This window comes from Bufo bufo, chromosome 3 (assembly GCF_905171765.1).
Source record: "Bufo bufo chromosome 3, aBufBuf1.1, whole genome shotgun sequence".
Taxonomy (NCBI): domain Eukaryota; kingdom Metazoa; phylum Chordata; class Amphibia; order Anura; family Bufonidae; genus Bufo; species Bufo bufo.
This window is the reverse complement of record NC_053391.1, coordinates 113,563,412-113,590,910: the sequence shown is the minus strand read 5'-3', so window position 1 is coordinate 113,590,910 and position 27,499 is coordinate 113,563,412. Positions and strand designations below refer to the sequence as shown.

Here is a 27,499-nt window from a genome sequence, read left to right as displayed (position 1 = left end):
CAAAAACCGTAGAAAGCAAGGAGAAGGCAAAGAGAAGTGGAGTAAGCAGGCTTGGTCAGAAAAAAAAGAATACTCATTGTATGATGCATTGAAATACCGCATCCGTCTCTCCGGTGTCATCCGGAAAAACGGATCCGGTATTAATTTTTTTTGTATCTTTAAAGGTCTGTGTATGCGCAGACTGGAAAGCTGGATCCGTTTTGCTGGAACACTTAATGCCGGATCCGGTACTAATACACTTCAATGTCAATTAATGCCGCAAGTGATCAGTATTTTGGGCCGGAGAGAAAACTGCAGCATGCAGGGACTGAACTGATGCATCCTATCAGTTCAGTCCCTGCAGAGAACTAAGGGCTCTTTCACACCTGCGTTCTTTTCTTCCGGCATAGAGTTCCGTCGTCGGGGCTCTATGCCGGAAGAATCCTGATCAGTTTCATCCTAATGCATTCTGAATGGAGAGAAATCCGTTCAGGATGCATCAGGATGTCTTCAGTTCCGGAACGGAACGTTTTTTGGCCGGAGAAAATACCGCAGCATGCTGCGCTTTTTGCTCCGGCCAAAAATCCTGAAGACTTGCCGCAAGGCCGGATCCGGAATTAATGCCCATTGAAAGGCATTGATCCGGATCCGGCCTTAAGCTAAACGTCGTTTCGGCGCATTGCCGGACCCGACATTTAGCTTTTTCAGAGTGGTTACCATGGCTGCCGGGACGCTAAAGTCCTGGCAGCCATGGTAAAGTGTAGCGGGGAGCGGGGGAGCAGTATACTTACCGTCCGTGCGGCTCCCGGGGCGCTCCAGAGTGACGTCAGGGCGCCCCAAGCGCATGGATCACGTGATCGAATGGATCACGTCATCCATGCGCATGGGGCGCTCTGACGTCATTCTGGAGCGCCCCGGGAGCCGCACGGACTGTAAGTATACCACTCCCCCGCTCCTACTATGGCAACCAGGACTTTAATAGCGTCCTGGCTGCCATAGTAACACTGAACGCAATTTGAAGACTGCTCCGTCATCAAATGCTTTCAGTTCACTTGCGTTTTTCCGGATCCGGCGTGTAATTCCGGCAAGTGCAGTACACGCTGGATCCGGACAACGCAAGTGTAAAAGAGGCCTAACAAACACAAAACAGGTGAAATCATCAGGCTACACGCTTTCTTTCCACTTTGCTGGACTTCTGGAGCAGAGACGGTTACACCTTACTTACAATATCACAATCTGTTAGCAAAACCCTTGACAGACTGCAATTTAGATAACAAACGCTGGGTGGCCACACATAGGGGGAAATTTATCAAGACAGGCACTTTGATGTCCCTAAACAGAAATGTACCGCAGCCCAGAATTTTATGTTCATTTGTGCCAGGAAACAGATGAAAATTAAAATAAATTTGTTGTGGCTGCTGGTCTCACCCTTACCACACACCCTTTCAGAAAAGTGTTGAGGGTGGAATAAACCCCCCTAAAAGGGCATCTAAAAAGTTGCAAACATGAGGTTTGCTACTTTTTTATGCCTCTCCAAATAACACAGCATCTTATGTGTGGACAGGAGGCCAGTTCTCTATGTATTCGTAGGAATGTCAGTCTCATAGGAATGAATAGAGAAGTAACTTACTTCCTGTCCTGTGTCAGTTTAGATCAGAGTGTTTGTCACATGACACAGCTGAGGATCAGAAGGGAGGTTATAACTCACAAACACAGTCACTGGTGAGAATGCCTTCACTGTAGGGGAGTAACTGCCATAGTGGCAGACCATGCAACTGCTCTGGGGCCCAGGGCAAGAGGGGGCCCAGTCTTAGTTAGGATCATCCCTTCTTTTCTACTGGAGGTGAAAACTTGGTCAGTACTCTACCCTCTAAAGGAACAACTTTTAGCAAATAAGTATGTGGAAAAATGGCCCAGGTAATTGAAAAGGGTATAGGAAGAAACCCTGGGGGGCCTGGTTTGATCCTTGATATAGGGCCCTTACTTCTCTATGTATGCCACGTCTTCACTGCAGTTTACATCACGTTCCTTTCTAACAGGACAGAGCATAAACATATTTGTGGGAGACTGTGCTTTTTTTTAAAAGAATGCAAAAAATGAGTGGCTCAAAGAAAATAAAACTTCACCTATTTTGTAAAGCACAAGATATATTTTACCTATGTAAACATTATCAGCTGATCTATATATGACAACAAGCAGAGATCATAAAAAAATAATAATAATGAGGAATTAATGTAACTATATTGGCCAATTATAAAACTAAGAATGTAATCCTACCCTTATGCAACATGCTAGCTAAACCATTTACTAGTTGCAATTCACAAAGCAATGTGTGGCCACACAAACACATATAGGATAGACATCTCGTGATACTATATTGCAAAATCATGTTTGTAAAACCTGGTCATCTTCTGACACATATACAAGGACATGTCCAGCCTAGAAGAAAGGTAAGGAAGGACACATCTGTATGCTGTGTATCATTGTGATCCTTTAGACACTCAGTAAAAATGCCCAATATTTCCAAAAAAGCTCACTCTAGTGCATCTTTCTAAACTCTAAGAAATACATAAATAAAAATACATACTCCCCTCATTAAAGGGGTTGTCTCATCATAGACAATGGAGGCATATCGCTAGGATATGCCCCCATTGTCTTATAGGTACAGGTCCCTGCAAGGTGGTGGCTGCAGGACTCCGGTCCGGCCACCACCAAGCCGGCTCCCCATAGAAGTGAATGGGAGTGTACCACGCATGTGCGGTCCCCACTCCCATTCATTTCTATGGGACCGACGGCCCCATAGAAAATGAATGGAGGGCAGCTGCGTATGCGCAGTGCGCCCTCCTTTACTTGGGGGCTCCGTTCTCGATATAGTTGCGGGACCCGCACCTATAAGACAATGGGGGCATATACTAGCGATATGCCCCCATTGTCCATGATGAGACAACCCCTTTATTGTTAGATGAGTTATGGGTCTTAACAAGTGCACTGGTTACTTATATGGGAACTATAGTGCCCTGGATCTACTGAAGGATCTCATACTAGAACCGAGTATGTCTTCACAGTTGCTCAGTTTTACGGCCCAAGTACTAAACTAGAGAAGACACCTTTCTGCCACCTGTCCTTGCATCATGTGATTTTTAATAAAAAAACTTTTTTATGATATTTGTATACACAATAAAGCTTTATTATATTTTATGGGCACTGTTTTGGGCTTTTTTCTTCGTAGGTTGTTTGCAGTTTTTGAGCTGGTACCTTGGTTAAATGCGGCTAGTGCTCAAACACAGTGTATTGTACACCCGTGATTTCGGTTTTATTAGTGCTTGGCCTGTTTTTTTTTTTTTTTTTTTCCTTTGTCTTTGTCTAAACAAGAGAAAACAGTCTGAAGATTTCATTTACAGTGGCATTGCGGGGGGTGCGGACCGCATCGGGTGACACCATTGATGGGGGTGACACCAGCAGGGCCGGCATTTACGAGTCATTTGTATTGCCGTCCTCAGGAGAGGGAAAGATGTGTCTGAGATTCGAACCCACGACCTTCTGTATCAGAGGCAAAGCACTGCGATGTAGCCTCTTCCTGTATGTCCATATATGGAGTCAGTGCTTGTGTATTCTAATTTAGCCTGTATTTCAGAAAAGTTTCTGCTGGGATTCAAACCCACGACCTTCTATATCGGAGGCTAAGCACTTATCCACACAGCCATAAGAGCAGCATTGAACAAATATGAGACTTCTACTGTTATAGCTGCCTAAGTGTACATCTATACACATGACAGCTGCCCCAACACACCCAGCACTGCTATATCTCTATATGACAGCTGTCCCAGCACACTCAGCTCTGCTACATCTAATACACATGACAGCTGCACCAGCACACTCAGCTCTACTATATCTCTAAATATGACAGCTGCCCCAGCAAACCCAGCTCTGCTACATCTATACCAATGACAGCTGCCCAAATACACCCAGCTCTGCTACATCTATACACATGACGGCTGCCCCAGCACACCCAGCTCTGCTACATCTATACACATGACAGCTCCCCCTGCACACTCAGCTCTGTTACATCTATACACATGACAGCTGCCCCAGCACACTCAGCTCTGCTATATCTCTATATATCTATCTACTGTATAGCAATACTTAGAGATATATAGATGTAGCAGAGCTCGGTGTGCTGGGGCAGCTGTCATGTGTATAGATGTAGCAGAGCTGGGTTTGCTGGGGCAGCTGTCATATATAGAGATATAGTAGGCTAAGTGTGCTGGTGCAGCTGTCGTGTATTAGATGTAGCAGAGCTGGGTGTGCTGGGGCAGCTATCATATATAGAGATATAGCAGAGCTGAGTGTGCTGGGACATCTGTCATATGTATAGATGTAGCAGAGCTGGGTGTGTTAGGGCAGCTGTCATGTGTATAGATGTACACTTAGCCAGCTATAACAGTAGAAGTCTCATATTTTTTCAGTCGCAATGCAGCTCTTATGGCTGTGTGGTTAAGTGCTTTGCCTCTAATACAGAAGGTCATGGGTTCGAATCCCAGCAGAACTTTTCTGAAATAACAGGCTAAATTAGAATACACAAGCACTGACTCCATATATGGACATACAGGAAGAGGCTGCATTGCTGACATGGAGGTAAGTGTTTATTTTTTTTTTAATACCCGACTGTTACTGCCATGGGGGGAGCGGGAGGCACTTGATACTGGCACATGGGGGGATCGGGAGGCACTTGATACTGGCACATGGGGGGAGGGGGGTTGGCACCTGATACTGGCACATGGGGGGGAGATGGCATGGCACTATGATACTGGGACATGGGGGGGCAGAGAGGCACTTGATACTGGCACTTTTGGGGGGGGAGATGGCATGGCACTATGATACTGGGACATGGGGGGGAGGAGAGAGGCACTTGATACTGGCACAAAGGGGGGGTTAGCACTTGATACTGGCACATGGGTGGGTTTGGCACTATGATACTGGCACATGGGGGGGAAAGAGGCACTTGATACTGGCACTTTTTTGGGGGGAAGATGGCACTATGATACTGGGACATGTGGGGGGGAGGAGAGAGGCACTTGATACTGGCACATGATGGGGGGGCATCTATGGGGACACTTACTGGCACATTATTGGGGGGCATTATGGGGGACACTAGGCCGGCAGCCTATCAGAGGCCAGACACTGAGGGCATCTACTGGGGCACTATATATGGGGCATTTTATACTGGTACATTATGGGGGGCACTAGCAGGAAGGGGGGAGAGGAGCACTATGGGGGAATTTACTGGGGGCACTATATAGGGGTATTTTATACTGGGACATTATGGGGGCACTATGGGGACATTAGCTCAACTGGGGGCATTACAAGGGGGTATTCTTTGGGGGGGAATTATGGTGGGCTTTATTACTCCCCTATGGTATGATCCCCTAGTAGCAGCACCAGCCTCTCCCTGCTCTGCTATCCCTCTGCCCCTTCTCCAAATCCTTATTATGAAATCTTTCTCATTAGGATAAAACACAACATCAGCTCCGCCGAGCCCCCGGCCAAAGTGTTGAAGTGGCGTCCGAGATCCCCAAGGGCCGAGCCAAGTAACTAAGTTTTTATGTGAAATATGTTTGTTATACACATATAGGATACACTGTGCCACACAATATACAGTATACCGCTACACTGTGTAGTCTGTTCTATAAGCACCATTGTTTTGTGGTGGCGGACAGAAAATAATCTGGAAGTGCCCCTCCCGAGACCAGGCTCTGACTGCTAGGGGGGGTCTGCTGAGCTAACGGATGCCCCCTATGGCAGTAGCACCACCATAGCCACCATATATGGCAAAGAAATTATTGCTTCGGGGAGGGGGGGTGACACCATTTTCTACCGCATCGGGTGACACCAGCCCTAGCAATGCCACTGTTCAGTTATGTAATATATATACTTTTCAGCCTCTATATGCATGCAATTTTTTTTTCCTTTTTTCTAGTATAAGATTTCTAACATGACATTTCAGTATATCATCAAGTTGCTACAGCAGTTGAACAAAACAGAATAATAGAGCTAAACTAAAATGCTTCATCCTTGATTTCTGTGATTAGCTTCCTCCGGTCCATTACTATACTTTATTTAGCACAATAGGCTTTGTACATTTATCTGTGTAGCCTGATGCAAATTTGTCATGTACTGTAGTGATATACTACAGTGTTAACTGTTTGAGGGGATTTTAGCAATAAGAACACATGACTGGGTGAGGGTTTTATAGAGCTCTGCCTAGCTGTGACATCACAGGGGGATGGCTATCTGTGGACTGCCTGGTTGCTTGCCTCCTTTACATTTACTCTCACTTTCTAACACGCACAGCCACCATTTTAGGAAAACTAATTTGTTACAATGAAGTGCGATGAAATTTTGCTTAGTTTAGAATCAAAGTTTTCCTAAACTTCGGACCAAATTCCGCTTCGGATGCTTTGCTTCGCTCAACACTTATTGTGACCAATCAATGTGACATCACTGGCGTAGCAAGAGGTCGCAGCGCTCATTTGAGTGCCACAGACTCTTCAAACAGCTGAGCCTGTGGGGGTGCCAGGAATCAGACCCCTTAGTGATCAGATATGGATGTCCTATGCTGAGGATAGGCCGTCAATATAAAAATCCCGGAAAACCCCTTTTAAGATTATTGTTTAACCTACCAATATTAAATAAAACAGGGAAAGTAAAGCAGCTCTCACCCACCGTCCACCTGCCTGGAGCACGGATGGCAACCTCCGGACTTGATTGCTGTGAAATATTCAAGACCAAGAAAAATCCAGCTTCCAAGATGCAAAAGGTGGAATCTTTATTGTGCGTTTAAAATCCAATGCAAGACATCACAGTTTACAGTAACGCGTTTCAGACCGCAAGTAAATCAGGGTCCTTCATCATGATGAAGGACCCTGATTTACTTGCGATCTGAAACGAGTTACTGTAGCCTGTGATGTCTTGCATTGGATTTTAAACGCAGATGTTTTAGTTTTTCATTGCAAATTCATGAATATTAAAAGATGAGTCACAAACATATAAACAAGACAACGACCAGGGTTCACAACTGTATAGTCGAAACTGGAGTAAAAAAAAAAGCCCTCAGATGAAAGCTGCTGAGCTGAAATCCACATTCATGTCACATTATATAATAATAATAAAAAAAAATATATATATATATATATATATGGGTCCAATTACGGTATATTGATTGGATTGTCAGATTTGATTTGGTCTGAATAAATTTGATCTGAATTGAAAGTGACCCTATTGCCCTGAAACAACCTCTTAGCACTGTCTCCAACCCCTTTCAAGATGTTAATGCCAAGACGGCATAAGTGATGTCAAAGTTACAGTGACATACTGTATAGGGCTATGGGTAAACGGATGGTAGTAAGAATAAACTATCTGTTTAAAAACACACTGTACTGTTGGATTTTTTTTAAATAAAAAAAGTTTTAAAAAAATCGCATTTTGGTGACAGATGCCTTCTTTTGTCTTCAGAATCTGTACAATGGTGGCTGCCATTTTAAGCGATTTCATGCGGGACAAATCACAAAAGTTATGCTGGAATTAGAACCTTTTGAAAAATTTGTAATGAATTTGATTACTTGTCTGTATTTGTTACATCTGTTTATGTATTCACTAATATATGAAGGCATTTCATACCATATACAATGCATTCAGAAAATCTTCAGATCCTTTCATTTTTTTTCACGTTTTATGTTGCTAAAATAAAATAAAGAACACTTTTTTCCCTATCAATCTGCATTGAATAATCCATAATGAGAAATTCAAAACAGAATTTTTGACATTTTTGTAAATTGCTTAAAGAGGAAGAAGGTAAAATTTCATATGGACATAAGTATTTAGACCTTTTGCTATGACACTTGAAATTTAGCACTCCCATTTCTCTTGATCATCTTTGAGTTGATTCTGCACCTGTCCACCTGTGGTAAATTCAGTTGATTGGACATTATTTGGAAAGACATACCTCTGTCCATATGAGGTCTCGTAGCTGATACATATCAAAGCAAAAATGAAGCCTTGAGGAGGAAATAACTGCCTGTAGAGCTCAGAGACAGGATTATGTGGAGGCACAGATCTGGAGAAGGGTGCAACAATTCTGTTACACTGAACGTTCCCAAGAGCACAGGGGCCTCCATAATCCTTAAATGGAAGAAGTTTAGAACAGCTCTTCCTAGAGCTGGCTACCCCACCAAATTAAGTAATTAGAGGAGAAGGGTGGCCAAGGAAGAGAGGTGAACAAGAATCCAATGGTAAACCTGGCTGAACTCCAGATACTGTGCGCAGATGGGAAACATTTCCAGAAGGTCAGCCATCACTTCAACACTCCACCAATATGGGCTTTATGGCAGAGTGGCCAGAAAGGAACCTGAAAATGGCTGTCTACTGACAGTCCCCATCAGACCTGACAGAGCTTGAGATAATCTGTAGAGAAGAATGTCAGAAAATCCCCAAATCCAGGTGTACAAACCTTAATTTCTAAGAAAACTAAGGAGATATACAGTAAATGGTCAAAATAATTTATGTCAATGCAGTATTTTAGTTTTACAGTTGTTTTCATTTTGTCATTATGGGCTTATCACAATGCCACGGCATAACAAAATGTCATAAAGTGAAAGGGTCTGCAGTTTTTCGCATCCATTTATTTTATGCGCTTATACACTCACCTAAAGAATTATTAGGAACACCATACTAATACGGTGTTGGACCCCCTTTTGCCTTCAGAACTGCCTTAATTCTATGTGGCATTGATTCAACAAGGTGCTGATAGCATTCTTTAGAAATGTTGGCCCATATTGATAGGATAGCATCTTGCAGTTGATGGAGATTTGAGGGATGCACATCCAGGGCACGAAGCTCCCGTTCCACCACATCCCAAAGAGGCTCTATTGGGTTGAGATCTGGTGACTGTGGGGGCCATTTTAGTACAGTGAACTCATTGTCATGTTCAAGAAACCAATTTGAAATGATTTGAGCTTTGTGACATGGTGCATTATCCTGCTGGAAGTAGCCATCAGAGGATGGGTACATGGTGGTCATGAAGGGATGGACATGGTCAGAAATAATGCTCAGGTAGCCCGTGGCATTTAAACGATGCCCAATTGGCACTAAGGGGCCTAAAGTGTGCCCAGATAACATTCCCCACACCATTACACCACCACCACCAGACTGCACAGTGGTAACAAGGCATGATGGATACATGTTCTCATTCTGTTTACGCCAAATTCGGACTCTACCATTTGAATGTCTCAACAGAAATCGAGACTCATCAGACCAGGCAACATTTTTCCAGTCTTCAACAGTCCAATTTTGGTGAGCTTGTGCAAATTGTAGCCTCTTTTTCCTATTTGTAGTGGAGATGAGTGGTACCCGGTGGGGTTTTCTGCTGTTGTAGCCCATCTGCCTCAAGGTTGTGCGTGTTGTGGCTTCACAAATGCTTTGCTGCATACCTCCGGTTGTAACGAGTGGTTATTTCAGTCAACATTGCTCTTCTATCAGCTTGAAATCAGTCGGCCCATTCTCCTATGACCTCTAGCATCCACAAGGCATTTTTGCCCACAGGACTGCCGCATACTGGATGTTTTTCCCTTTTCACACCATTCTTTGTAAACCCTAGAAATGGTTGTGCGTGAAAATCCCAGTAACTGAGCAGATTGTGAAATACTCAGACCGGCCCGTCTGGCACTAACAACCATGCCACGCTCAAAATGGCTTAAATCCCCTTTCTTTCCCATTCTGACATTCAGTTTGGAGTTCAGGAGAGAGATTGTCTTGACCAGGACCACCCCCCTAAATGCATTGAAGCAACTGCCATGTGATTGGTTGACTAGATAATTGCATTAATGAGAAATAGAACCGGTGTTCCTAATAATTCTTTAGGTGAGTGTATATTCCGCAGCTCTATACAGACAGTAGCATCAAACTGTCCCCAATGGAGATCACAATCTAAGTTCCCTATAAATATGTCTTTGGAGTGTGGGAGGAAACCAGAGTACCCAGAGAAAACCCACGCAAACACAAGGAGAAGATACAAACTGCATGCAGATATTGCCCTTGGTCGGATTTAAACCTAGGACTTCAGCACTCAAAGGCACCAGTGCTAACCACTGAGCCACCGTGCTGCCCATATGTGTTTGCAATTTGCAGATTCCTGATGTCTGGCAGTGACTGTGTTTATGCCTATACTTTTTTGGACTATACAGTTGTGACCATTGATGTTGGTATACATGGATGTTGTCCTGTTCATTTGTTTGGAACTCATAGTTGTTAAGGTTGGAAAAAGACAGAAGTCCATCAAGTCCAAACTTAACTGTAAACCTGCTATATTGATCCACGGAACAAATCCCTGGATCAATGTCAATCTTCCTTTTAAAAAGTGGTTGGGCCAAAGAGAGAGTGTGTAGAACAAGATTTCTATACATTGTCATAAGCCTCAATGTTATTTTGAATTAAGAAGTCGCCCAAACCTTTTTTGAAGCCATCTACTGTATTTGCTGTGACCAGCTCCTGCGGCAGGCAATTCCAGAGATTCACAGACCTTACTGTAAAGAATGCTTGTCGCCTCCTGAATCTTTTCTTTTTCCATACGTAGGAAGTGACCCTTTTTTATTATTATTATTATTATTATTATTATTATATATTATTTTTTTTTGGGGGGGTTTAATAGACTAGTTTCCCTTGATATTTTTTGTATTAGCTGTTTATATACAGTACAGACCAAAAGTTTGGACACACCTTCTCATTCAAAGAATTTGAAAAAGGTAGATTCACACTGAAGGCATGAAAACTATGAATTGACACATGGGGAATTATATACATAACAAACAAGTGTGAAACAACTGAAAATATGTCATATTCTAGGTTCTTCAAAGTAGCCACCTTTTGCTTTGATTACTGCTTTGCACACTCTTGGCATTCTCTTGATGAGCTTCAAGAGGTAGTCCCCTGAAATGGTTTTCACTTCACAGGTGTGCCCTGTCAGGTTTAATAAGTGGGATTTCTTGCCTTATAAATGGGGTTGGGACCATCAGTTGCGTTGAGGAGAAGTCAGGTGGATACACAGCTGATAGTCCTACTGAATAGACTGTTAGAATTTGTATTATGGCAAGAAAAAAGCAGCTAAGTAAATATAAACGAGTGGCCATTATTACTTTAAGAAATGAAGGTCAGTCAGTCAGCCGAAAAATTGGGAAAACTTTAAAAGTAAGGGCTATTTGACCATGAAGGAGAGTGATGGGGTGCTGCGCCAGATGACCTGACCTCCACAGTCACCGGACCTGAACCCAATCGAGATGGTTTGGGGTGAGCTGGACCGCAGAGTGAAGGCAAAAGGGCCAACAAGTGCTAAGCATCTCTGGGGACTCCTTCAAGACTGTTGGAAGACCATTTCAGGGGACTACCTCTTGAAGCTCATCAAGAGAATGCCAAGAGTGTGCAAAGCAGTAATCAAAGCAAAATGTGGCTACTTTGAAGAACCTAGAATATGACATATTTTCAGTTGTTTCACACTTGTTTGTTATGTATATAATTCCACATGTGTTAATTCATAGTTTTGATGCCTTCATAGTCATGAAAATAAAGAAAACTCTTTGAATGAGAAGGTGTGTCCAAACTTTTGGTCTGTACTGTATTTGTAAAGGTCAATTATATCCCACCCCCCCCCCCCCCCCCTTAGACGTCTTTTTTCAAGGCTAAACAAATTCAATTGTTTGAGATCTTCCAGGCCCTTTATGAGTCGAGTCGGTCTCCTCTGTACTTTTTCTAACTCCAGGGCATGTATTATAGCTGTAGTTATGATGAAGCTTCATCTCTGGAAAAGAACTGAGGATAAACATCATTATTACAACAATACCTAGGACACCACAAAGCATTGAAATATGCACTAATAGATACTGTATTTTGTGTAAGAACTACATTTTGAAATAAAACTGCTAGCACCAGAGGGGTTGAGCAGATGTTGCTACATTTGACCCTTTCGTCACTGTATGCCTGACATTGGCTGCTCAATGGTTTAGCTATTAAAGGGAACCTTTGATATGAAATTTCAAAGTATTTTGCAAGCAACATGTTATAGAGCTAGATGAGTTAAGCATTCAGATATATTGTTTTGTGGGAAAAGATTAATATAGGCCTCATGCACACGACCGTTGTGTGCATCCGTGGCCGTTGTGCCGTTTTCCGTTTTTTTTTTTCGCGGACCCATTGACTTTCAATGGGTACGTGGAAAAATCAGAAAATGCACCGTTTTGCAGCCGCATCCGTGATCCGTGTTTCCTGTCCGTCCAAAAAATATGACCTGTCTTATTTTTTTGACGGACAACGGTTCACGGACCCATTCAAGTCAATGGGTCCGTGAAAGAAGACGTATGCACACAAGATTGGCATCCGCGTCCGTGATCCGTGGCCGTATGTTACTTTCATACAGACGGATCCGAAGATCTGTCTGCATAAAAGCTTTTTCAGAGATGAGTTTTCACTTCGTGAAAACTCCTATCCGACAGTATATTCTAACATAGAGGCGTTCCCATAGTGATGGGGACGCTTCTAGTTAGAATATACTACGAACTGTGTACATGACTGCCCCCTGCTGCCTGGCAGCACCCGGTCTCTTACAGGGGGCTGTGATCCGCACAATTAACCCCTCAGGTGCTGCACCTAAGGGGTTAATTGTGCATTTCATAGCCCCCTATAAGAGATCAGGGGCTGCCAGGCAGCAGGGGGCAGACCCCCCCTCCCTCCCCAGTTTGAATATCATTGGTGGCCAGTGTGCGCCCCCCCTCCCTCCCTCTATTGTAATATCATTGGTGGCCAGTGTGCGGCCTCCGTCGGCACCCCCTCCCTCCCTTTATTGTAATATCATTGGTGGCCAGTGTGCGGCCTCCCCTCTCCCCCCCCCCCCCCCTCGCTGGGGCTCCGATCGGTAACCATGGCTACCAGGACGCTACTGCAGGCCTGGTTGCCATGTTTACTTAGCAATATTACCATATTAGAAGCATCATACTTACCTGCTGCGCTGTCTGTGACCGGCCAGGAGCTCCTCCTACTGGTAAGTGACATATCATTAAGCAATGCGCCACACAGACCTGTCACTTACCAGTAGGAGGAGCTCCCGGCCAGTCACAGACAGCGCAGCAGGTAAGTATGATGCTTCTAATATTGTAATATTGCTAAGTAACCATGGCAACCAGGCCTGCAGTAGCGTCCTGGTTGCCTGGTTACCGATCGGAGCCCCAGCGATTAAACTGGGACTCCGATCGGAACTCTCCGCTGCCACCAATGATCGGGCAGGAAGGGGGGGGGGAGAGGGGAGGCCGCACACTGGCCACCAATGATATTACTATAGAGGGAGGGGGGGGCGACGGAGGCCGCACACTGGCCACCAATGATATTACAATAGAGGGAGGGAGGGGAGGCCGGGGCGGACACCAAAACGACTTTTTTTTTCATGTCCGTGGATCCTCCAAAAATCAAGGAAGACCCACGGACGAAAAAAACGGTCACGGATCACGGACCAACGGAACCCCGTTTTGCGGACCGTGAAAAAATACGGTCGTGTGCATGAGGCCTAAATTGTATTTTATTAGTTTACGTTCCTGCTTGTTCTGGGCTTTAAAGTCAATGAGAAGTTTCTGTGAGTGATTGACAGCTCTCTCTGTATACAGTCATAGAGGGAAGGCTGTCAATCAATGATAGGACTGCTTCCTGGACTTCAAAGCCCTGAATGAGCAGGGATGGAACAGAAGTTATACTAAATCTTTTCCCATAAAGCTATTTATCAATCTGCACAGCTCATCCTGCTCCATGACATGTTGCCTTCCGCGTAAGACACCATGTTCAATGTGACAGGTTCTCTTTTAAAGAGTTTTTTTCCGAAACCCAGTGGGACCTAGCAGCACACCTTAACCGCTTCACGTCCGCCCATAGGATATAAACGTCCTATGGGTGGACGTCTATCTCCTAATGCACGTTTTAAAACGTCTTTTCAAAAACAGCAGCTGCACGCTAATCGTGCAGCTGCTGATCGGGTTGCCCGCTGTCAGTGACAGCAGGGCAACCCTAACACAAGGCAGGGACAGTTCCCAGGTGTCCCTGCCTTCACGATCGCTGCAGACACAGCGCTCACCGAGCGCTGTGTCTGCAGAGCAGGAAGCGCTGTGCGCTTCCTGTTCCGGCCCGGCGGTCATGTGACCGCCGTGACCGGAGTGTGCAGGAGCTGTGTGAGGTCTCTCAGAGACCTCGATCAGCCCTGCTGTGAGGCTGTACAGCGCTGGATTGCTGCTGTACAGCCTCTCTAGGGGTGCATTTGTCCTGTAACTGGGGCTACTATGTCAGCCCCAGTTACAGGAGAAATCAACAGTGAAAAAAAAATGAAAAAGTGAAGCAAATGTCCCCCAGAGGTCTTGTATGACCTTATGGGGGACGAAAAGTGTAAAATAAAATAAAAATAAAATAAAGGGTTGAAAAAATAAAATAAAAAAAGTTTCACATGTAAAAAAAAAAAAAATCCCAAGTAAGGAATAAAAAAAAAAATTAAAAATAGAAAAAATAAAATAAAATACACATATTTAGTATTGCCGCGTCCGTAAAAAACAGCTCTATAAAAATATCACATGACCTAACCCCTCGGGTGAACACCGTTAAAAAAAAAAAAGAAAAACTGTGTCAAAACAAGCAATTTTTGTCACCTTGCATCACAAAAGGTGCAACACCAAGTGATCAAAAACGCGTATGTCCCACAAAATGGTACCAATAAAACCGTCACCTCATCCCGCAAAAAATGATCCCCTACATAAGAAAATCTCTCAAAAAATAAAAAAGACTATAGCTCTCAGAACATGGACACATTAAAACATAATTTTTTGGTTTCAAAAATGCTATTATTGTGTAAAACTTTAATAAATGAGAAAAAGTATACATATTAGGTATCGCCACGTCCGTAACAATCTGCTCTATAAAAATGTCACTTGACTGAACCCCTCAGGTGAACGCTGTAAAAATAAATAAATAGAAACTGTGCTAAAACAACCAATTTTTTGGTCACCTTGCCCCATAAAGTGTTATAATGAATGATCAAAAAATCATATGTACCCAAAAATAGTACTAATAAAACTGGCACCTTATCCCCTAGTTTCCAAAATAGGGTCACTTCTTGGGAGTTTCTACTGTAAGGGTGCATCAGGGGGCTTCAAATGGGACATGGCATCTAAAAACCATGTGGAGTTCCTTTTCTTCTGCGCCCTGCCGTGTGCCCATACAGCAGTTTATGACCACATGTGGGGTATTTCTGTAAACCGCAGAATCTGGGTAATAAATATTGAGATTTGTTTGGCTGTTAACCTTCGATATGTTAAAGAAAAAAATTGATTAAAATGGAAAATCTGCCAAAAAAGTGAAATTTAAAAATTTGATCTCCATTTTCCTTTAATTCTTGTGGAACGCCTAAAGGGTTAACAAAGTTTGTAAAATCCGTTTTGAATACCTTGAGGGGTGTAGTTTCTACAATGGGGTCATTTATGGGGGTATCCACTATGTAGGCCCCACAAAGTGACTTCATACCTGAACTGGTCCTTAAAAAGTGGGTTTTGGCAATTTTCTTAAAAATTTGAAGAATTGCTTCTAAACTTCTAAGCCTTCTAACGTCCTAAAAAAATAAAATGACATTTCCAAAATGATGCCAACATAAAGTAGACATATGGGGAATGTTACGTAATAAATATTTTATGAGGTATCACTTTCTGTTTTAAAAGCAGAGAAATTGAAATTTAGAAAATTGCGAATTTTTTAAATTTTTGGGTAAATTTGGGATTTTTTCATAAATAAAGGTGAAATATTTTGACTCAAATTTATGACTATCATGAAGTACAATGTGTCACGAGAAAACAATCTCTGAATGACTTGGATAAATAAAGGCGTTCCAAAGTTATTACCACATAAAGTGAGATATGTCAGTTTTGCAAAATTTGGCCTGGTCAGGAAGGGGGCAAAGGGCCCAGATGGGAAGTGGTTAATTAATCATAACTTGCCTGTAAAAGAATGTTTCCAGTATGCTTATTGTCTCAAAGTTGCATGGATCGACCTCTCTGGAACCTGATCACGTGATGCTCCTCTTCAGAAAATTCAACATCTGCCAACCTCACTTTCTGTACCAGGTGTCTAGTCTGTTCTGTGGATAGAGATGTCACTTATGCAGCCCAGGACAGTTGATGTGCTGTGGATTGGGTCACAACATCTTGTCACCCTTGCATATCTTCAAATGAGGTGGAGTCAAGAATTTTCACATGCTCCCAAAAGATAATTAGTTCTGGCCCTGTCCACAGCACCTCCCCTCGGACATCTCCATAGGGCAGATGGGAAATTTGGTAAAGGGTGTGAAACCAGTGGACATCTGATTTTCCAAAGAAGAGCATCACCGGACCAGGTTCCAGAGTGGCCGATCTATACAGTACATGGTAAATACTGTTGGAAACGTTCTTCTGCAAGGAAGATATGATTTATTAAGAAGAGTTGCAGGTTAATGCAGGGTCCTGGAAAAAAAACCTTTAAGCAGAATACACAGTGTATTTTATTTTATTTTTTGCATTTTGCACATTTCAGACAAGACCCCACCTTCCCTGAAAACTGTCTGCCAAGAGGAGAGTGTGCAAAAATGGCATCTAGATGTCACATAAACTTGCTTCAAATTTATGCACAGCAACTTATTTCAGATATACTAAAAGGCTGGGTACACACTGAATTCATAAGGCTTAATATTCTGTAAAACTTTATTTAAAATTGGTAGGATTTAATTTTTCATTATAGAGTACCCATCACCTCCAGACAGTGAAGATGGATGTGTGATTAATCAAGTTTCATGAGACTGCACACAATTGATTAGTAAGGACATACGTGAGGTACAGGTGTAAATTAACCATGGAGGAGTATATTAATCTTCATTATCAATCCATTATCCCCGAGTACACAGGTGGTAACTATGACATATGGTGTATTCATTTCAGTTCTCATCATTTTTTTCAGGTACATACATTGGATGCTTCATAGAAAATGCTGAAGATAGGACTCTGAAGGCTACGGTATTCTATGATCTGAGGAAGATGACCATAAGTCATTGTCAGAGTGCCTGTGCAGAAAGGTAGTGTATCTGCTAAAAGACTGGGATATGGAGTAAATTTCACTAGAAACTGAGCATGCTACACTAATGAACTATAGTGTCAGGATGATATGAAAAACTGCAAACTGTATCTGAAACCTTTACTGTATTATCTAGGGCACTTGCCAGGACTCAACTACTGCTCTACTACATTTTATAAAATTACACCATGAATGGAAAGAACATATTGGGAAAATTTTAAAAAGTCCCAAGTTAGGGGCAATACATATAAGAGCATGTTTGTTGTTTACGTTGCATCCGTTAAATTTGTATGTATTTATTTTTGCGCCATGGACTTGAAGGTGGAAAATTTGCAGTTCCCCAGGATTTTTATATTGATTAAATATCCTTAGGGTAGGTCATCAGCATCAGACTGGCAGGAGTCCTTCACTCCACATCTTCACCAATCAATTCTTTTTTAGTAGCTCTGGCACCAGAAATAGGCACAGGAGCTCCACAGCTCCACCCAATGTGTAGTGGTTGGAGCTAGATACAGTTCTGCCCCCATTTAGATGAATTAGCTCAATCCACTAGCAGTTACCAGATCCATCCCTGCCATTAGTAAACTTGACAGGATCTGTAGTAACCCATAGCAATGGAATGACTGCAAAGCATATACATTTATTTGTAAGAGGAGGATATGCTTTTTTCTGACCTCTTCCAAACTCATTGCTTTATAATAGTGATCCAATAGTGATTCACATATTGTTTTAATGTAGAGAAAGCTTTAAGGCACTTTAGCAGTAAGGGGGCACTATTGATTTTCAGACAAACCTCAAAAGTTTCTCGAAGTTCCCAAAATATTACCAGAGATGCTCAACATACTTTTCTGGTTCTGAAAAGCTTATGCTTATAGCTTATGCTATTCAGTACTGTCAAAAATAAGTTAACTTCTAGAGTCCCAGCACTGTACATGTATGGGTGAAGGAGGGGTTATAAATATGGCGCCTGATCGCGAGTACAGTGGATGCCATAGCCAATGGGTCTTCAAACAACAAAGGCCTGGGGAAGATGTCTGCGACCAGCAATAATGCCGATCACAGACATTTAGCCCTTTTAGATTCCATGGTCAAATGTGACCACAGCATCTAAATGCAGAAAAAAAACATAAGCGTGCACTTCTGGGTCAGGAATGGCTCCCCATGTGTGATGGGGGGAGCCTTTCTTCTGAAGAGACCCAGTGTATCAGAACTGTAATTCCTAAGGAGGTCTGCAGGTGGCAGGGCTCCAGAGGATAACAGAAAATGGAGCTTAGATTGTAGTTCTATTGAACCTTTTAATTTGGGAAGGGGGGGGTTGCTAAAAAAAAAGTTTTTTTAAAAATCTAAAAAATGTAAACCATTGCCTTTTTCCAGAATTACAATAAACCTAAATAATAAAAAACCTAAAGATCATAGGCATTGCGAAAATGTATGAACTATAAAATAAAATAAAATATTTATCCCATACAGTGAATGACGTAAATGACCAATTCGCCATTTTTTCATCGATTCACTTACCAAAATTTTTTTATAAAATATGATCAAATAGCCACCCACACTCTAAAATGGTATCATTAAAAACTACAGATTGCCCCCCGAAAAAAAATTAAATAAAATAAATGAGCCCCTACAAAGCTCTATCGACATAACTATAAAACATTTTTTATGGGGGTCAGAATATGGTGATGAAAAGATTTAGATTTTTTTTCAAGTTTTTTTTTTTTTGTTCGGTAGTAAACCACAAGAAAAACCTATATACTGTAAATGTGGTATTTTTGTATTTGTACTGACCCAGGTATGAAGGGCACAGGTCAGTTTTACTGCAAACGCTGTAGAGCCAAAACCCGTAGTATGGAAACACTGTAGAGCCAAAACCCGTAAAACTGTGGTGGAATTGCATTTTTTGGATTTATTTCCTGCTTCCCACTACATTATATGCCATATTAAGTGGTCCTGTAAGAAAGTTAAACTTTACTTCCCTAATCCTTCCTCGTCTCACATACCTCCAATAGGTCTTACCAATCCCTATACCCAATTCCTACTGCACTTCTTCAAAACAAAAATTTAGAGCTTTCATTTGGAACGGTAAGAAAGCACGACTCTCTTATAAGCTTTTATCCCATCCGCGCCAGTTGGGAGGTATTGGACTTCCTGACCCGGAATTGTATGGAAAAGCTATACTGCTGGCTAGGGTAGTGGACTGGCTCCGAAACTCCAGCCATAAGCCTTGGGTAGATCTGGAGCAAGGCATACTATGCCTGCCGTTCCGAACCATCCTTTTGGGTCACCAAGTCCTTCCGCATATCCCATTGCCTACTTATCCAATATTGAAAGCTACATTAGACGCATGGAGGTGGTTGAGTACCTCCCATTGTTCAGTTCCCTTCCCCTCCCCAATACTGACTGTTAAAGACATTTTAGGCACATCTTCCCCATCCATGCTTGAATCCTCTTCTAAAGTGGTTAGATCTTCCACCTTATCTATTAACCATCTTCTTGAATCTCCAGGAACACTGTTCAAGGCGGAAGCCCTGCAAGCATTACTTAACCCCCACCCCTGTGACTTTACTTTAATACCGCACATCAAATCCTTTCTTATTGGGAATAACACTAATTGAGAATTTCTTTGCCCACTGGGGTGGTTTGAAGCCCTAATTACTAATCCTATACCCCCCAAAAAATTAATCTCACAACTATATAGCAGATTACGTGCCTGCCCCCCCCCCCCCCCCCACCAAACCGGCTTTCATACGTAATTGGGAAAGGGAAACTGGAAAAGATATACCTACTCCTGTACTCCCAGAGATATTCAGCCTTCCACACAAAGCTTCACGTTGTCTAAGCATCCAGGAAAATGGATATAAAATCTTAACCCAATGGTATATCACCCCAGCTAGATCCTCGCATTTTTCTTGGTCTTCTTCGGACAAATGCTGGAGGTGCTCAAAGGAAATTGGAACCTTCCTCCATATCTGGTGGAATTGTCAGTCAATAAACAAATGGTGGTCAGATATCTTCCAAATTAGCAACCAAATTTGTCAGACCTCAGTGAAGATGTCCCCATATGGAGCCTTATTATCTTACTTTAATGAGGCAAATCATACCCCTCCTACTTACCTCTTTAAACAACTTCTGGTTGCGGTGCGCCTATTGGTCCCCAAGTGCTGGCTCCAGACCTCTTTACCATCCATAGAACAATGGAAGCTCAAGATAGACCAGCTCTATCGTTTTGAGGAGCTTTCCTCTTGGGAATCCCGTACACACCCAGCTTTCCTAAAACGTTGGTCTCTTTGGTCAAGTTACAGATTTTCTAGTCCTTGACAGCCCTGACTTTACAAATGGTCATACTCCTAGCCCTAGGTCTTCCACGTCCTCATTAATAGTAGCCTTTTTTCACATCCTCTCTCTTCATTCATGGAGACTAGGCTAGATCCACCCTGGATCCGCCTCTGATGCCTTGATACCACAGTCCCTCTCAATACTGTAATCTTTATCTCTGCTCAAACACAATCAGGCACATGTACGCTCTTTAGAAATAGGTTTGAAGAGATATCTTGAATACAAGCTTTAACAAATGTCCTTAGCGTCATTCTGCTATTCATTTGTACCTGTAGATCCATGTCATTTAATGTCTGCCGTCCGTTATATACGCAAGGTATCCTGTCTTTGCTGGTATTTTGTACCATATACCATGTTACACTATACTCAGTAATTCATTGCTTCGCCTTATTGAATATGAAAATAAAAATGTAAAAAAAAAAAGAAAGTAAAACTTGTCCAGAAAAAAAAAACAAGCCCTTTTACGGCTATGTGAACAGAAAATTCTAAAAGTTATGGCTCCAGGAAGGCAGGGAGGAAAAATGAAAATGCAAAAAATATACCTGTGGATTTGTCACGGATTTTGCAGGTGGATTTGCTATAGATTTCATCCTAGGCACTGCAAAGGGTGAAATCCATAGTTGAAATCTGCACCATAAGTTGACATTTTGTGTATTTAAAATCTGCACCACATGTGAATTTCCACTGTAGATTTTTTTTTTCTGCAGAGTGTGATTGAGATTCAGCCAGTTTTGTAGCTGAAAATCCATAGTGTATGTAAACTTACCCTAAGGGCTCATGCACACGAGCGTGTTTGCCCCGTGCCCGTATTACGGACCACAAACAGCGGTAGCGCATTGACTTGAATGGGTCCAAAAGATACAGAGAAGAGGCACCTATTGGGAGCCCAAAAAAGCACTACGAAGCAGGGGAGTTCGGTCCTTGCCTCCGCACCGAAAAATAAATAAAAATCTTTTATTTTTTTGCGGTCCTCCGCATGGGCACAACTTTCGTGTGCATTAGCCCTTAATGTGCCTCAGAGAGCAGTTATCATAATTCTCATTATAAAGGTTTTTTAAAGAGATAGGACAATCCCTTTTTGTTAGAAGGGTCCCTGGAAGAAAAGTTAAGAAAAAGTTGTTAGGCTGTTGAGGCCCCCACAATTAGCTAAAACCTGCATGATAACATGGCAGACAATTAGCTAAAACCTGCATGATAACATGGCAGTGAGTGTAACTGTTTAATATGAATGATCTGTCTATTTGAAGCACAGACATACCGAGTCCTTCAGAGCAAGGGGCATTATTGCCTGCCTCTCTTGGCATTGGTTGATCATCTGTTCACTAATAATTCCATTATAGAGTAAATTAGGTTATCTGAAATGAGTTTTCTAAACCTGACCATTACACAGGTCTTAATACAAAGGCCACTGGAGTAGAATGAGATCACTTTTCTCGCTACTTTTAAAAAGTCGTGAGAGATATGCAAAACAAAAAGTATCAAAGTTCTGCTGAAATTTAGCTTGCATCAAAATTTGAGGCTTTTAGACTTTTAGGCTTTTCGTTTTAGACGCTGATCTTAATAAAGGCCTAGAGCTGGTGGTGGATCAGCCAAAGTTATGGAGAGGCGCCAACCTCTCCATAAGTTCGCCGCATCCAAGCGTCAGTTCTAAATGTAAAACTGTTTCCAAGCTGTATTACATTTAGACCGTTTTCTACACTTAAAACAGGCATAGAAATGCTGAATAAGGCGGGCCTGGCGGCACACTTTTAGACCTGGCGTAAGCAGAGAGAAGTCGCAGATAGCGGCACAAATATGAGTACTTCGTATTAGTAAATGACCCCCTTAGTTAATTAAAAAATATATTTATTACCTTATAAAAGTGTGGAATCACTATGACATGTCTCTGTATAAGGCCTCATGCACACGACCGTTGTGTGCACCCGTGGCCGTTGTGCCGTTTTCCGTTTTTTTTTTCGCGGACCCATTGACTTTCAATGGGTCCGTGGAAAAATCGGAAAATGCACCGTTTTGCAGCCGAGACCGTGACCCGTGTATCCTGTCCGTCAAAAAAATATGACCTGTCCTATTTTTTTGACGGACAACGGTTCACGGACCCATTCAAGTCAATGGGTCCGTGAAAGAACACGGATGCACACAAGATTGGCATCCGTGTCCGTGATCCGTGGCCGTAGGTTACTTTTATACAGACGGATCCGAAGATCCGTCTGCATAAAAGCTTTTTCAGAGCTGAGTTTTCACTTCGTGAAAACTCAGAACCGACAGTATATTCTAACACAGAGGCGTTCCCATGGTGATGGGGACGCTTCAGGTTAGAATATACTAAAAGAACTGTGTACATGACTGCCCCCTGCTGCCTGGCAGGTGCTGCCAGGCAGCAGGGTGCAGTCTTCCCCCCTATAGTTAACATATTGGTGGCCAGTGCGGCCGCCCCCCCCCTCCCCTGTAGTTAACTCATTGGTGGCCAGTGGGCCCCCCCCTCCCCTGTAGTTAACTCATTGGTGGCCATTGCGGCCGGCCCCCCTTTCTCCCCTGTAGTTAACTCGTTGGTCGCCAGTGGGCCCCCCCCTCCCTCCCCTGTAGTTAACTCGTTGGTGGCCAGTGGGCCTTCTCCCCTCCCTCCCCCTCCTAATTAAAATCTCCCCCCTATCATTGGTGGCAGCGGAGTGTACCGATCAGAGTCCCAGTTTAATCGCTGGGGCTCCGATCGGTAACCATGGCAACCAGGACGCTACTGCAGTCCCGGTTGCCATGGTTACTTAGCAATTTGTAGAACCATTATACTTACCTGCGAACTGCGATCTCTGCGTCCGGCCGGGAGCTCCTCCTACTGGTAAGTGACAGGTTATGTCGCTTACCAGTAGGAGGAGCTCCCGGCCGGACCTGTCACTTACCAGTAGGAGAAGCTCCCGGCCGGACCTGTCACTTACCAGTAGGAGGAGCTCCCGGCCGGACGCAGAGATCGCAGCTCGCAGGTAAGTATAATGGTTGTACAAATTGCTAAGTAACCATGGCAACCGGGACTGCAGAGGGGGAGGGAGGGGAGAAGGCCCACTGGCCACCAACGAGTTAACTACAGGGGAGGGAGGGGGGGGCCCACTGGCCACCAACGAGTTAACTACAGGGTAGGGAGGGGGGGGCCCACTGGCCACCAATGAGTTAACTACAGGGGAGGGGGGCCCACTGGCCACCAATGAGTTAACTACAGGGGAGGGGGGGCCGGCCGCACTGGCCACCAATGAGTTAACTACAGGGGAGGGGGGGCCGGCCACACTGGCCACCAATGTGTTAACTACAGGGGGGGGCTGCCCCCTGCTGCCTGGCAGCACCTGCCAGGCAGCAGGGGGCAGTCATGTACACAGTTCTTTTAATATAATCTAACCTGAAGCGTCCCCATCACCATGGGAACGCCTCTGTGTTAGAATATACTGTCGGATTTGAGTTTCACGATGTAACTCAAATCCGACGGTATATTCTAACATAGAGGCGTTCCCATGGTGATGGGGACGCTTCAAGTTAAAATATACCATCGGATTGGAGAAAACTCCGATCCGATGGTATATTAACTCCTGACTTTACATTGAAAGTCAATGGGGGACGGATCCGTTTGAAATTGCACCATATTGTGTCAACGTCAAACGGATCCGTCCCCATTGACTTGCATTGTAATTCAGGACGGATCCGTTTGGCTCCGCACGGCCAGGCGGACACCAAAACGACTTTTTTTTCATGTCCGTGGATCCTCCAAAAATCAAGGAAGACCCACGGACGAAAAAACGGTCACGGATAAACGGAACCCCGTTTTGCGGACCGCAAAAAAATACGGTCGTGTGCATGAGGCCTAAGGCTAATTTCACACAAGCGTTTTGGTCCAGGTAACATACTCCATGTGACTGTTGCTGTGAGTTCCTGCCCGACTATTGGTCTACTGTACTGTACTCGTGTAATGTCATGAGTGCAGCACAGTAAACCCACAATTAGGCAGGAACACATAGCGTCATAATTTATGATGATGCAGTGAGTGTGGGTCTGTTTTTGGTTTGGGGAAATATGGCCTTCATGGGAAATACACTGAGATAAGGAGTGTGTTTCCTGGGCCGTATGCACATGTGTGAGATTAGCATTAGGCTGGGTTTTTATAGGGTGGCCCGCATTAGCCAATGCCCACACACATTTGAAGGTACCATCTCTATTAACCTGCTAGTTAGTTAGGCCATTAGAGGCTGTGAGTAAGTTATTAACTGCTGCTTTACAACCGTCCTATAGAAACCACAGACAATTTACTGTGAGTTGCCATTCTTTCAGATTTTTTTTTTCTTTATTTTTTTAACATTTCATTAAACTTTGTTCACATTTTTTTAAATTCCCACTATGGCACTGAAACCTGTAAAATTCTGATACACTAAAATATTTCTTTATTGCAGTGTATTATAAGTATCAGTTTTACACTGACAGGCAACCTATTAGACCCTGCCTCTGGCAGGACCTAATAGGCTACCGTATAAATATATGTATATATATTTAATAAAGGCCAATTGAATATGATGTTTAGTCAAAAATGAGTAAATGCAACCATAAACAAAAATTGCCTACAAAGGTGTACATAGCCCTTAACCTGACTAGAAGGCATATATCAAAGACTCACATGGGCAGCACGGTGGCTCAGTGGTCCTAGGTTCGAATCCAACCAAGGGCAACATCTGCATGGAGTTTGTATATTCTCCCCGTGTTTGCGTGGGTTTCCTCCGGGTACTCCGGTTTCCTCCCTTACTCCAAAGACATAATGATAGGGACCTTAGATTGTGAGCCCCATTGGGGACAGTTGGATGCTAATGTCTGTAAAGCACTGCGGAATACAGTAGCGCTATATAAGTGCATATTTATTATTATTTTTTAAATATGCCACCACATAATACACAACTCCTATAACCAATGGCACACAACACCAATTTAATACAAATAGGTAACTATTAAATTTTACAATTGCTACATTTAGAAACAAGCAAAAAATCATAGGGGAAACTACAATACATCAAGGGGTGAAATAGCACTATAATCAATACATAACAATGAAGTGCCAATGCTAATACAGTACATAAATAATAAAGGGAGTCTTCCATCTAATCTGAGCGTTTTAGACCGCTCAGATCAGGTTATAGACTCTTTGACCCTCATTACAATGGTACCTTTTCTTTTTGTGTCCCTCGTCCAGATCATGAAAAAAAAAACACTTTTTAAATGTATGCAAATGAGCTTCTGAAGTTGCCAGAAGAACACACCTCTTTCATCCCTCTGGCCCGCCCTTCTGTCCTATTATTACCTCCTCCTCTGCCTCCAGCCGGCAGACGTCACGAGCGGCAAGAGGAGAAGTCAGGCTGGGAACTGGCCCGCACCTGCGCACTGCTCTGCCCATTATGGGCAGAGGAACAGCTTTTTATATTTTGCATGCGCCGGCCGGCTGTCTTTAGTTGGTACCATTAGTGGGTCAAAGAGTCTATAACCTGATCTGAGCGGTATTAGCTGTATTAGCATTGGCACTTTATTGTTATGTATTGATTCTAGTGATATTTCGCCCCTTGATGTAATGTTCAGTCAGTATCTGAGACGAATCATCTTATTTTCATATTATACATGACTTTCAGCTTTGTCTCCAGGTCATCTGAGGTGCATACAATGTGATTTTAATCAGCCTATTTACAGTATATACATTAAACTTCCCCAAGGTAATTTTCCCTTACTTCAGCATTCAGAGTTCACACCACACTGATTTGTTTTCCCTATGAACTCAGATAATTATAACCAGAAATGTCACTTTCTGATTAGTCTTTTTTTATTTTATAGAAAATCTTATGTAACCTCATATGCTGGTACACTGCAACAAATGTATAGACAGCTGTATCAACCGTCAATTCAGTTTTGAAGTAAAATTAAAGGTGATGTCATAAGAAGTCCCCTAGCAATGAGCTCTTTCTGGTTGCTTCTGATGCCAGAAGCCCCTGTGATCAGCTGTTACAGTATTTAAAGGGGTTGTAAAAGGCTATACGCTGCTGCTTTTTCCTATAGTGTGCAAGCACGGCCACCGCTACTGGATTGCAGGGTGGTCATAACCCCTGGAAACAAGCAGTGTATAATCTGATGGAAAAATGAATGAAGCCAGCAAAGGAAGTATCACAATACATTAGTAAGTGCCTTGTATTATCTTTGTCTACATGATAAATGCCATTTGCTGAAGTGAAACAACCCCTTTAAATACTATAACAGCTAATCACAGGGGCTCTTGGCATCAGAGGCAATCAGAAGGAGCTCATTGTCAGGGGACTTCTTATGAGGTAGTTCTAACCAGACATCCCCTTTAATTTACAAAGTAATCAAACTGAATTGTCAATATGGACAATCACAATACATTAGTAACTGCTTTGTATTAACTTTCTCTACATGATAAATGCTATTTGCTGAAGTGAGACAACCCCTTTACAGTAGATGCAGCTAGAAAGTTCTTACAATCTCTGTAGCAACACTAAAGGCCAAGCTTTACATTACTCTATTCCCTTTGAAATCACAGACTGTCTAGGTCAGGCATGCTCAACCTGCGGCCCTCCAGCTGTTGTAAAACTACAACTCCCAAAATGCCCTGCTGTAGGCTGATAGCTGTAAGCTGTTCGGGCATGCTGGGAGTTGTAGTTTTGCAACAGCTGGAGGGCCGCAGGTTGAGCATGCCTGGTCTAGGTCATCCAGAGGAGTAGCCATATTTTGTGGTTTGGTTTGTAGAGGGATCTTGGTTAAGAAATGTATCTTACAATTATTTGCTCTTAATATGGCACAGTGATGGCTAACCTCTGGCACTCCAGCTTTGATGAAACTATGACTCCCAGCAGGTTCCATTTATTTCTATGGAGTTCTGAGAACAGCCATTCAAGTATACATCTTGGGAGTCATAGTTTTACCACAGCTGGAGTGCCGGAGGTTAGCCATCACAGGATACATTAAATACAGGTTGTCTAAATCAATTTACAAAAAA

The 27,499-nt window shown here is 43.0% G+C and overlaps 1 protein-coding gene across 2 annotated transcripts in view; it reads left to right on the top strand.

Annotated features, from left to right (window-relative positions):
- The window catches only part of WSCD1 (WSC domain containing 1), a 319,116-nt gene that overhangs the window by 98,041 nt on the left and 193,576 nt on the right, over positions 1–27,499 (top strand). For both annotated transcript variants that reach the window (XM_040423481.1, XM_040423482.1), the window contains exon 3: positions 17,029–17,143. In XM_040423481.1, coding sequence (XP_040279415.1) covers positions 17,029–17,143 — 115 coding nt within the window. The remainder of the gene's footprint in view (positions 1–17,028; positions 17,144–27,499) is intronic.